We start from the raw sequence: 12,712 nt of genomic DNA on the forward strand, positions 1-12,712 counted from the left end.
TCCCTTTAATCCTGACCCATAAGCTCTCGGTCGGCTCCTCATCCATCCCCAGGCAGAGCTCCATGCACTCCAGCTGGTCATTGACATAGAGGGCGACACCCCCTCCTCGTCTCCCCTGCTTGTCCTTCGTAAAGAGCCTGTATCCCTCCATCCCAACACTCCAGCCATAGGAGCCATCCCACCACGTCTCCGTGATGCCAGTAAGATCATAGCCCTGCAGGTGTGAGCATGTCTCCAGCTCCTCCTGTTTATTCTCCATACTACATGCTTTTGCATAGAGGCATTGAAGTTGGGCCCCTGATGAAGCTGTCTTACTGGCTGGAGTTCCTTTGTGCTGCTCTTCAGGCGCTCTCCTGCTGACCTGTGATCCTTCTTCAGGCTCTGTGCTTCTCTTGCTGGCCCTGGCATCAAACTGGTAGGAGTGGGATGGATTGAGGTTCCCCTCCTGCGGCATCTCTAGATAGGCAAGGTGGCATGCAAAACTGAATCTACTGATAAACTAAATAGAAATCTTCAGTCATTCTTAGCACAGAATAAGTAAGGAGAAAGTTTACTGACTAATGTTCTGAGAGTGAGAAGAAGGAATCCTACGCAGACTGGGGTACTGCTTCTACTCTCATAATGGCTCTTCTAGTAAACACAGTATCACTTATTTTACAGTAACGTTACTTCAATAAACATTTAATTTGGGAATAACAGTAATAACTGTACCAAACATCTCTTCTTCGTCTCTTTTAATTCTTCGCAGTTCGTCAGCTTCACCGGGAATTCCTCAGAGCTGGATCCAATGTTCTCCAGACATTCACCTTTTATGCCAGTGAGGACAAACTAGAGAACAGGGGCAATTATGTAGCTGAGAAAATAAGTGTGAGTAAAACTCTGTTTTGATGGAGATATCGATTAAATGGATTAATTTTAAAAGGTTTAGTAGAGAGATTACTGAGTACTTTCACAGATTGTCATAACAGTTTTGGCTACATTTCATGACCAAAGAATGAGATGATGCAATTTCAGAGTTTGGAATAGCAAGAAAGACAAGGTTAAAGGACAAAAAAATAACAAAATGGGGCAAGGATGAAGAGAGGAAAGAGGATGCCCACATCGTATTTTTCCCATCTGAGGAGATTAGTTTACTGGAGTTTTGATACAAAGAGTATAAGGAGGACTAAATGCACAGAGAGCAAAATCAGTTGAAAAAAAGAAATGCTTTAACATCCAGAGAAACAAATCAACTGCAAAAATGGTGAAGAACCCTAGAGAATAATGAGTGGCTAATGAGAATGGAATGTTTTTTAGAACCATGTCTTCAATAAAGTAACAACTGAAAAATCCAAGGTATACACTGTGGTCAATATTCCCTTTCTCATGTGTAAGGGTAATCTGTTAGAGCAACAGAAGTACCATGTTGGTGTTTTCTTATGCCCTACACAAAGGAATTGTAGGATGTTGGGTGTGTTCACTAGATGCAGGTCCCAGCTCCACTGGGACTTCTGGCAGAAACATTTCTGGATAGTTCCTTTGAGACTAGAAGGTTTGCCATTGAGTGTTTTCTCTGATCCTTTCCCCTTTGGTCCTACTGTCTATTCCAACCTGTGCAAAATAGAGAAGATTCTCCAGGGGCAGGAAGGAAGGAATATCTTTGTATCTGTGAAGATATTGCAAGTCAGAAATTAGAACAATGTGGACACTAGGGAAACACTTGAGGCTTAATTAAGAGGTCATACCAAAATGTCATATGACCAAATTTAGCTGAAATATTATCAGCTAAAATATTATTACCTTTATATTCAATAGATGCAACATTGAAATGTCTGAAGTGGTAGTCCCAGAAACACAGTGCCTCTGGAACAAGCCATGCTGCAGCTCTTGCTGCCATGCAAAATTATAAGAAGGGCTGGGAGAGCACCTAGTATTGGGAATGCATTGCAGCAAAGCTTTCAAGATTGATTTGCTGCCAGTTCTAGAAGCAGGTTCCTCCAAGCTTTAACTGGTTTATGGCTCCACCTCCTGGAGTTCCCCAACATGTACCTGAGCACAAGTGCAAATAGAAGACAATCTGTCAGCGATAGCCTTAAAAATCAGCTGGATCTTTTGAGGCAGCCATGGAAAACTTCAGCTGAGAGAAACCTATGTAGATTCTAAGTAGTCCATGGGCTGCAGAGAAACCTGCTCTAATCAGTACTTGTTATCTATCCCAAATAAGTATTCTTTTCACAAAATCTTTTTTTCCCAGCTTAACCTCTTTTTCACAAGCTGTTGTAGTCATCCTGATTTGGGTATAGAGGGAATGTGTCTTTCGGTCTAGGTGATTATTAATAATCTAAAGTGATAAGTTTCCCTTTACTATTCTTAAATTGGTAACTTTAACATCAGATAATTAATGATATCTTTTTAAAAATGCCTTAAATAACTCATACGAATATTATATCTTAAATTTTGAAAATTATCAAAATACTAAAATACATTTTTAAAAAGAATGAAAAATCAATCGAAATTACTACATATTTTGTTTTCCATCCACAAAATGTCAAAATAAAAGCATACACTTAAGTGTAACTAACTCATTTTCTAAGAGGCAAAGAAAATTTCACTTCACACCAAATATTTGCTTTTTATAGACTATTTGTGTAAGATATATTAAAGGTAATATGCCTCTGTAATATTTGATAATATGATAACTTAGCGGTGGCAAGAAATTTGTTTTCTAATGTTTGTTATTTGTTTGAAAGATGTCGATCTTCCTAATCAATATTATTTAAAAATCCATTTAAATTATGAAAGACTATGAAGAAGCCATAATGGCTTTAGACTCTCTTTGTCCTTTTTGTGCTCTGAAATTACATGCATATCTCTGACCAGGTAGAACTGACATAATCTATATTCATACAGTGCCAGAAAGTGAATGAAGCTGCTTGTGACATTGCAAGAGAAGTGGCTAATGAAGGTGATGCTTTAGTGGCTGGAGGAGTCAGTCAAACACCATCATACTTAAGCTGCAAGGATAAAGCAGAGGTTAAAGCAGCCTTTCGAAAGCAACTAGATGTCTTTATGAAGAAGAATGTGGACTTCCTAATTGCAGAGGTAAATCTGTAAAAAAAGTACATGCCTTCAACTAGCACAGCGTTAACTTTAAGATGCCTAGTCTTCTTTAGGGAGTACAAGCATATATTGCTTCCTCCTTTAAAATCTTCTGTTATGCTTTTATTCCAGTAGTATTAGGTATTTTTCTAAATGCACAGCAGCATCTGCAAGCGTCCTAGAATAGGACCTTGAAACCTAAATTTCTACCTCAGTCAAGTCAAATTCTGTACTGGTTTAAAGCGGATATGTGATCTTGACTAGTTCCTGTTTCCTCCCATACACTGTAAGCAATCAACCTAAGGTGACTTTTCTAGATGAAAATAGTTCTTTGGGGATAAAGCCCTGATTAACCTCCTGTATGGGCATTCTTATTCTGACTGAAGTAAGAGTATCATTATTTTTTATTTAGTTTTACTTACTGACTTTTTAAAATCCTTCTTTAACTGTGTGGTTAGTGAACTCAATTGAATTCTGTCAGTGTAGATCAGAAAAGAATCAAGTAATTGTATTCCTGGTGAATTTGGGGTCTGGATTAATGTGTTTATCCTTCATCTTCAAGAAACAAAAGTAGTCCAGTTTTAATTTCTTTCAGTATTTTGAGCATGTTGAAGAGGCTGTCTGGGCAGTTGAAGTTCTAAAAGAATCTGGAAAGCCAGTTGCAGCTACGATGTGCATTGGTCCAGAAGGAGACATGCATGGCGTGCCCCCTGGACAATGTGCTGTCCAACTGGTAAAGGCTGGTAAGCATCTGTTTTAATATGCCCTTTAAAAGTATGGAACAAAGTAAACTCCTTAAGTATTGAGATAAATGGATGTGTATCTCAAGTAGTTAAGCTTCCCAATTATATCTGATAAAAGTTTTGACCCTGTAGAAAAGTTTTTATGTGTGCTTTACTAGAGCAGCTGTGTAAAAAACATGAAAATGCAGTTATTAAATCCTTGTTAAGCAGGATAGTATTGGGAGCAATAGCCACAGGCAGCTGATACTGAATAGAGCAAAATCCTAAACCTACTCAAATTTGGTTACAGAGCCAACTCCAAATTCTGGGCTCACAATTATGAAACATAAGCAGAATCCAAAGCTACCTTTCATTCTCTGCTCACGTTTCTAGAAATGTATGGAGCACAGTTCAAATCGAGGATGAGAGAATAAGAGGATGAAAATATAGATCTTTTGCCTATCAAAGGCTGTGTTTTCTGCAGGACAAGGGGAAGGGCAGAAAAAGTTAATCAGGGGCATGATGAATGATGGTACAGGGGTTTATTATATCTGTTTTGAACTACTCTTTTTCCTTTGGAGTTAGAGTTGAAATCCAAAGGCAGAACCTGTGTTCCTGTGTTAGGAACCTACTAGCTATTTGCATATGTGGCTGTACATAATCAGTCTTCATTGATTAAGCACTGATAAAAAAAGCAACTGTATGAGGGTTGGAGATGTGATTCATCATCAGGAAGGTAAAGAGGAGTGCAGTTGAGATGTAAATGGAATGATCAACTTCAGGAGAGCTGAGGCTGGCTCTAACCCAGCTGCCTTGTTTTAATAATGCTGGTGTAAAGATGGAATGCTCTGCTTCTGGAGTGGTGTGGCTAAGAACTTTCACCTCCCACTTCCTGGGGAGATGTGACTTGAAGTTATTTTCCTCCTCCTAGGTGCTTCTATTGTTGGAGTCAACTGCCATTTTGATCCAGATACTTCCCTGGAAACCGTGAAATTGATGAAGGAGGGCTTGCAGGCTGCTAAACTGAAAGCCCACCTGATGTCCCAACCACTTGCTTTCCATACACCTGATTGTGGAAAGCAGGGTTTTATTGATCTTCCAGAATTTCCCTTTGGTAAGACAACGGTTTGTTTTTTGGTTTGTTTTTTTTTTTACTGTCCCTTTTTCCCCCCAGCTTTTAGTAAAGCTGAAGCTGCAAGGTGTCCTTCTATACAATAGGATCAGTCCCAATTATCCTGTCTGATATTTTCCATAGAGGGATTGCAATGTAATATTGGATTAAAGATCATCCATATAGTGAGAGTATTTCAGCAGTATCACAGCATGTGACTGAAAGTGAAATTATGATGAAAACAGTTAAAGTGCCACAACCTAAACTCAGTTAAAACATGTAATTCTTCCTTGTGCTATAGAACCTTGTTCAGGACAGCTGTAAACGGTCCAAAGAAACGAACAAGAGCAAATACACTAAAGAAACCTCAGATTTAAATGCTTTTGCATAGGAGCTCCCCAGCATCCTGGGTTGTGATATCTATCCTACAAGCCCCATAACGTTTATCTGCATAGGAATTTAATTTATAATGCATATGCAGAACTGGATGTAGGTGCATGATTATTGCACTCATAATGGTTCAGTCTTGCAAGTGTAACTTTTTAATATAAGTGAGATTACAGAGAAACCAGAAGAGGGAATATGTTCTTTGATGTTGCTAACAAATGGATTAGCAGCTTGGAGATGGATTCATCACATGTATGCTCAGGTGAAATTCTATAAAGACTGAAAGATTCAGCCATTTTATGTGTATTAAAGCTTGTGTATTTAGGGCTTATTTCCACCTGGGATATAGAAGATCACATCCCTTTAAGATAAGAGGACAAAATCAGCCTAAACATTTTAAAATTGATTAGAAAAATGCTTTCATTTTCAGGTATCATACTCTCTCCTTCTCAAGATCAGACTATAAAATAAGGTATTAAAACATCTGAAACTCGAATTTGTAGCAGAAAATTTGAGAGAGGTGTGACTTTCAGGAAGATTTTTTTCTTCTAAATTCCTCTTTTTACGTAAACGAAGGAAAGGGAATAAAGCATGAGCCTGGGGCATTCATTAAATGATAATAACATGTCTGAGTTCTGAAAATATTCTGGGATATTTAAAAATGCTAGGAACTCATTTATCCTATTCATTCCTTCATATAACTCCTCTGATTGCAAGCAAAAAAAGATAGAACAGATGCAGTAAGTAATCAAGTGAATTGAAGGATTCAGTCTTTGGTTTGTTATGGTTCTTGGCTTGTATGTTACAAGCAATCTGTATGAGATCTCAGCTTTCAGAAATTTCATGCGTCAACTGGAGAAGGCTGAGTCTGTGAATGTTTTCAAATACGCAGAAGGAGCAACTGATCACTTGGCAGCAGATAAGCAGTTTGGTAAATCATTGTTAAACTGACCCAGTTAACTCTGGTTTTTGTGGAGGGCAATAAGCACAAAGCGGTATTTAGATATTTGAAGTGTACATAACCTCTGTACAGGCCAACAAGATCTCAGTTTCTAGAAAAGCATTGGCTACGTTGTATTGGCAAACTCCAGCAGTATTTGCTGCTGGATTAGATGCCAGCAGTATTTATTTATCTGTAGGACTTTTTCCAGTTTTCTGTGTTTTCCCTTCTGTGTTACTGCAATTGCTCTGAAATATCGCCAGTTAAGCAAGGACAATGTTTTAGAAAGAAATGTCCCTGTCAGTCAAAGCATACCCAATTATCTCAAGAGTAGATAGGGGGGCTAGTAGAAGAGGGGCTAAATCTAGGAGCAGGTTACAATCTTCTCATCAAAAATTGATTAAAATCTCAATCTCTTTTTACTGTAAATGTTAACATAAACTGCTAAGCTGTAGCTATTTAATTCTGAATAAAGCCAAGAAAAGAGATGCATTGACAGGCATGGAAAATAGAATGTTAGTCAATTTGGGGAAGGGGAAAATCCCACAAAACGTGATCTATATGGCAATTTGTTTTCATAGAAGACTGCTTGTTTTCAGTCACCATGTTTCACCACATGTGGCCAGTTCTTATGGTGGGGTCTATCCCTGTTTCTTCAGAGAGGTTAGGTTGTTGCTGTCCTTACACTCCTGAAGCACAAGGACTGATTCATAGAATCATAGAATGGTTTGGGTTGGAAGGGACTTTAAAGATCATCTAGTTCCAACCCCCCTGCCATGGGCAGGGACACCCTCCACTAAACCAGGTTGCTCAACGCCTCATCCAACCTGGCCTTGAACACTTCCAGGGATGGGGCATCCACAACTTCTCTGGGCCACCTGTTCCAGTGTCTCACCACCCTCACAGTAAAGAATGTCTTCCTAATATCTAATCTAAATCTACCCTCTTTTAGTTTAAAACCGTTACCCCTCGTCCTATCACTACACTCCCTGATAAAGAGTCCCTCCCCATCTTTCCTGTAGGTCCCCCTGAAGTACTGAAAGGCTGCTAAAAGGTCTCCCTGGAGCCTTCTCTTCTCTAGGCTAAACTCTCTCAGCCTTTCCTCATAGGGGAGGTGCTCCAGCCTCCCGATCATCTTCATGGCCCTCCTCTGGACCTGCTCGAGCAGGCCCATGTCTTTCTTATGCTGGGGGCCCCAGAGCTGGACACAGTACTCCAAGTGAGGTCTCACCAGAGCAGAGTAGAGGCGCAAAATCACTTCCCTTGACCTGCTGGACACACTTCTTTTGATGCAACCCAGGATGAGATTGGCTTTCTGGGCTGCGAGTGCACATTGCCAGCTCATATTCAGTTTTTCATCCACCAGTACCCCCAAGTCCTTCTCCGCAGGGCTGCTTTCAATCCACTAATCACCCAGCCTGTATCCATATTTGGGATTGCCCCGACCCAGGTGCAGGACCTTACACTTGACCTTGTTGAACTGCATGAGGTTCACACGAGCCCACCTTTCCAGCCTGTCAAGATCCCTCTGGATGGCCTCCCTTCCCTCATACCACTCAGCTTGGTGTCATCTGCAAACTTGCTGAGGGTGCACTCAATCCCACTGTCCATGTCGCCGACAAAGACATTAAATAATACTGGTCTCAGTATGGACCAGTCGCTGGTCTCCACCCAGACGTCGAGCCGTTGACCGCAACTCTTTGAGTATGACCATTCAGCCAATTCCTTATCCACCAAGTGGTCCACCCATCAAATCCAGGTCTCTCCATTTTAGAGACAAGAATGTTGTGTGGGACAGTATCAAATGCTTTGCACAAGTCCAGGTAGATGACATCAGTTGCTCTTCCCTTATCTACCAGTGCTGCACCCTGTCATAGATGGCCACCAAATTGTCAGGCACTATTTATCCTTAGTGAAGCCACGTCAGCTGCCACCAATCACCTCTCTGTTTTCCATGTGCCTTAGCATAGCTTCCAGGAGGATCTGCTCCATGATCTTGCTGGGCACAGAGGTGAGACTGACCAGCCTATAGTTCCCTGGGTCTTCCTTTTTTCCCTTTTTAAAAATGGGGGTTATATTTCCCATTTTCCAGTCATTGGGAACATCACCAGTCTGCCACGACTTTTCAAATATTATGGATAGTGGCTTGGCAACTTCATCTGCCAGTTCCCTAAGGACACTCGGATGCATCTCATCAGGTCCCATAGATTGTGGCACGGTGGGTGATGGAGAAGACAGGGAAACACTCTATACTGTTCCCTGGAGTTTAGTTGCTTATGCAGGTATAAATTGAGTGCAAGATGCTGCATTCTTACTGTTGATCATTTTGTATCAATTTTGCATTAGCTTTTTAATGATATATGAGAGATAAGGAATTAATTTGTGCTTCTGATGCTTTCTCTCACATCTGCAGGACTGTACACAAGCTTACTTTTATTTAAACAGCTTTCTAAGATAGCTTCATCTGGTTTTCCTTCTGATATTAGACCATGTAATTTTCCTTTGTCCAGTCTTTCCCTCTGAGACCAATAACTTTCTGTTTAAGAACATTTCATTTTTTTCCTTCTGCTTTTTATTTTCTGAACCTCTCTCTCAACTACCCATTGGACTTAGAATAGATCTGCTTTGTACAACCTTCTTGCATGTTAGGCATTTTTGGGAAAGGATGTAGGGAGAAGAATCTTACCTCTGCTGTGCTGCTGGAGCCTTACTACCTCACCACGGCTTCTTTGCCCACGGGAGTGCAGAGACGTCATGCTGCACTCACCTCATAACCATGCTGGTTCATCTCCTGCAGACGTTCATGAAGAAGTGGAAGGATTTTTATTCCTTTATTCCTGTATTTTTATTCCTTAAAGTTTCTTCTCCAGTCCCTGGTCTTTTCTTTCCAGTTCTGCCACTCTAGTGCCTCCTTCCCTTTAAGGTGTGCTTTTCCTTCTTCTTTTCACTTTCTATTCCTTTCCTTCCACAAGTCCTTCCTCTCAGCTCTGTTATCCCTTCTCTCTGCTCACCACAACCTGCAACAGGGAGAAGGGTTCAAAATAAAGATTGCATCCTAACTTATCTACGCACAGAACTTTCCACAAGGAACAAAGTGGTTTGAGGCAGCAAGCTGCTTATGGCTGGGATTGTAACTAAGTATGGGATGGGCTAAGAAATAGCTACTGATCCCAGCTGTCAGTGAAACAACTGGCTGCCACTAGCTGATCATGGAAAAAAGTGTAATAAGCATTCCTGAGGAATAATGAACATGTTTATTCTTGTTGCAGGTAGGCTGATACCTTCTCCTTTCACAGATTACTGTAATCAGATTTCCCAGATATTGATTGTTTATTAGGAACTCTGTGGAAATGCGGGTGTAACATTGAAAGTAGTCCAATACTCCAGCTAACAACTGGCAGAATGGCAAGTGTGTGACTTAGGGCTTGATCAGTCTCATCTGAGAAGATAATAGGTGCTGTTTTGCAAGGCCAAAAAAGCTTACAATAAGCATAGCTCAGTAGAGCATAGCGGAATCTAAAAGTTAGACTTCTGAAAGTTTGTGTCAGTTAGCTTAGACAGTTCAAACATACATCTCTTTCTACAACCAGTTTTGCAAACAGTGTGCAAGTATCTCAACAACGTGATTTCTTACCAAAAAATGTGCTGACGTGGAACATAGTGGAAACTTAAGATATCAATGTCTTTGCAGGTTTGGAGCCAAGAATTGTAACCAGATGGGATATTCAAAAATATGCAAGAAAGGCTTATGACTTAGGGGTTCGCTACATCGGAGGTTGCTGTGGATTTGAGCCGTATCACGTCCGAGCAATAGCTGAGGAGCTGGGTCCTGAAAGAGGGTTTTTGCCAGAAGCTTCTGAGAAACATGGTAGCTGGGGCGATGGCCTGAGCATGCATACCAAACCCTGGGTCAGAGCAAGGTATGTGTATCTGAACTGGAAAGCACACCAACATACTCCTTGCAAAGGCTTAATTGGTCCATGCAGCAGACTAGCATAACTGATATGGAGGTCTAAATATCACTGTAAACATTCTATGTGTTAATAATTTTGAAGAATTAAATCTGATTTGGGAGCAGGGGAAGGGGTGAAAGGGCAGTAGGAGAGCTCCAGAAATTCTCATCCCTCTTTAAAATGAAGATTTGGTCTGAATTAATGTGAAAGTAATTCATGAAAGTTAAGATCAAAAACTAACAGACTTCAGTAAAACAGCTCCTAATGGTGAGTGGCTTACAGCATTCCTTTCAAGCATGAAAAGATACTTTTTAAGCACGTAGCATTTCATTGCATGCTTTCATTCACACTTCTGTATATAAATATAAAGTCAGTCTGTGCAAGTTAAATGACCCTTTGCAATGGTGATTTAAGCTACATTTGCTTTAGTATTTTGAGGTGCTGGGAAAAAACGCTAAATTTCTTTTTCTTTCTTTAGGGCAAGAAAAGAATACTGGGAGAATCTGAAGCCTGCTTCAGGCAGGCCATATTGTCCTTCAATGTCAAAGCCAGATGGCTGGGGAGTAACCAAAGGAGCCAGGGAGCTGATGCAACAGAAAGAAGCAACAAGCGAACAACAGCTGAAGGAGCTCTTCCAGAAACGGAAGTTCTAATCCACTGTAGTTGTGTGAATGTTAGAATGATTTATCTACAAACCATCTCACGCGTCATGAGAAAATCTGTGAAGATGAGTACCCTGTTGATTTATCAGTTAACATGTAATGAAAGAGACAAAATGCAGAAAGAATGTGATTACAATTTAAACATGTCAAATTTTGATAATAAAATCTTTCTCTGGACAAATAGTTTAGAGAATACACCGTCAGAAGGAGGTTTGGATTCTCATAATAATTGAGCTTCTGTTAGCTAGGTGCCATTAATTGGGAAGACACAGAAATACATGGAAAGTAATAATTGGCTCAACTCACCTGTGAAAAGAGAAAAAGCCATCTATAAATATGGTATCAACAGACTTCCACTCCTGAGTCTGTTTTTAGTTTGGGATTATGTAGGAGCTTCCTCAGACCTCAAGATCTGTTGAGGGCTAGTTCAGGGACACACAAGCTGCCGATGCTTCAGACACACAATTATCTATAGTTGCTTTCTTGACTTCAAGAGAATAAAAGTAAACCAGAAAATACATCTTAAAATTAGAATCAAAAGATGAGGAGAATGAGATCTTGCAGGAATTTCTTACATGCAGGAGAAAGGTTCAGAGAACTTACAGGAAAGAAAAATGACAGGTAAATAACTCACTGTTTTTGTCTCAAGGTACCATGTACACAAGATTTACTCCTCTGGAAACTAAAAGGCTTAAGAGATTATTCTGAAATTTAAAAAAGATCAAATAAATTAAAAGTAATATGATGGAATAGTATTGTATTATCTTCACACCTTAAATCATGAGAGCTCAAACAGAATCGCGTATCTCCAGTAAACAACTAATTTTCAAATGATCCAGCTGATTTCTAGATATCTCATTAGAAACACTTGGTTACTCAAAATAGCACTTAAAAACTGAAGCTTCCTAAAATATAACTCCTGCTTATGAGAGTAGTAGAACATTCCATGATTTTTTTAAGCTGACTGATTCACTCTAGAATCGTAGCTATAAGGAGACATGAAAAACCCTGTTTGGAAATAGATCGATCCACCTAAGTTAAGAAAACCCATGGACATTTGTACACTGAATTTGTTGTGAAGGGTTTCCTTAGGAAGGGTATCACTACACTTGGAACCCATAAAGGATACATTTCCATAGTTTATTTTTGTGAAATACCATACAACTTAGATTTCTTCCTAGAATCTCATTCCCACCCATTCTACATTAAAGCCACCGCCTTTATGAAAAGATCATTCTCAAAGTTAGTGTTAATAGCTTTTGTTGGGACTACTTTTCATGTATAAGCTTATTTCATTACTTCTATCCATGTTGATATTCTGCAGTTCAGGAAACATTTAAATATGCAACACTTCAATGGAAAACTTCAAGTATCCTTTTCAGACTGTTACTGGCAGACAGATTTTAGAAAAAGCCACCTGCCTTCACCAAGCTTATAACAGATTGAAATAGTTACTAGGTGGAAATTTTGCATGAAAGCCAAAAGTAGACAAATCAAGAAAGTGGATATTTTAAAATGTAGATTATTTGGAAAGCATCCATGTAAGTATTATATGCACTACATTAAACTCCTTTCCTTCCTAAACCCTTCTGGATGTTCCCCCTGCAGAAAGTGGAATAATGCAAAATCTGTAAAACAAAAAGGCCAGATCTTTAATCATCACCAAAATGCACACAGCATTAATGACATATGCATGGTGAAGTGGCTTAAAATACAAACTACAATTGATAAAGAAGTGTTTCGAACAATCATTTCCAGTTTAGGGACTTCCTGTGGCAAAGGATGCAGCTTCACCATCATACTCTATACAAGCAGCTGGACTGATTTTTTTGAAACTGTCCAAATATGCAAAAATTTGT

The 12,712-nt window shown here is 39.7% G+C and overlaps 1 protein-coding gene across 1 annotated transcript in view; it reads left to right on the forward strand.

Moving 5' to 3' along the window:
• The window catches only part of LOC103919765 (betaine--homocysteine S-methyltransferase 1), an 18,736-nt gene extending 7,198 nt beyond the window's left edge, over positions 1 to 11,538 (forward strand). The window contains exons 3-8 of the mRNA XM_009327321.1: positions 749 to 867; positions 2,890 to 3,081; positions 3,674 to 3,821; positions 4,732 to 4,914; positions 9,930 to 10,158; positions 10,670 to 11,538. Of these exons, the coding sequence (XP_009325596.1) occupies positions 749 to 867; positions 2,890 to 3,081; positions 3,674 to 3,821; positions 4,732 to 4,914; positions 9,930 to 10,158; positions 10,670 to 10,844 (1,046 nt within the window). The 3' untranslated portion in view covers positions 10,845 to 11,538. The remainder of the gene's footprint in view (positions 1 to 748; positions 868 to 2,889; positions 3,082 to 3,673; positions 3,822 to 4,731; positions 4,915 to 9,929; positions 10,159 to 10,669) is intronic.
• Positions 11,539 to 12,712: the final 1,174 nt, after the last annotated feature.

This window comes from Pygoscelis adeliae, unplaced genomic scaffold, assembly GCF_000699105.1.
Source record: "Pygoscelis adeliae isolate BGI_AS28 unplaced genomic scaffold, ASM69910v1 Scaffold26, whole genome shotgun sequence".
Classification (NCBI taxonomy): Eukaryota; Metazoa; Chordata; class Aves; order Sphenisciformes; family Spheniscidae; genus Pygoscelis; species Pygoscelis adeliae.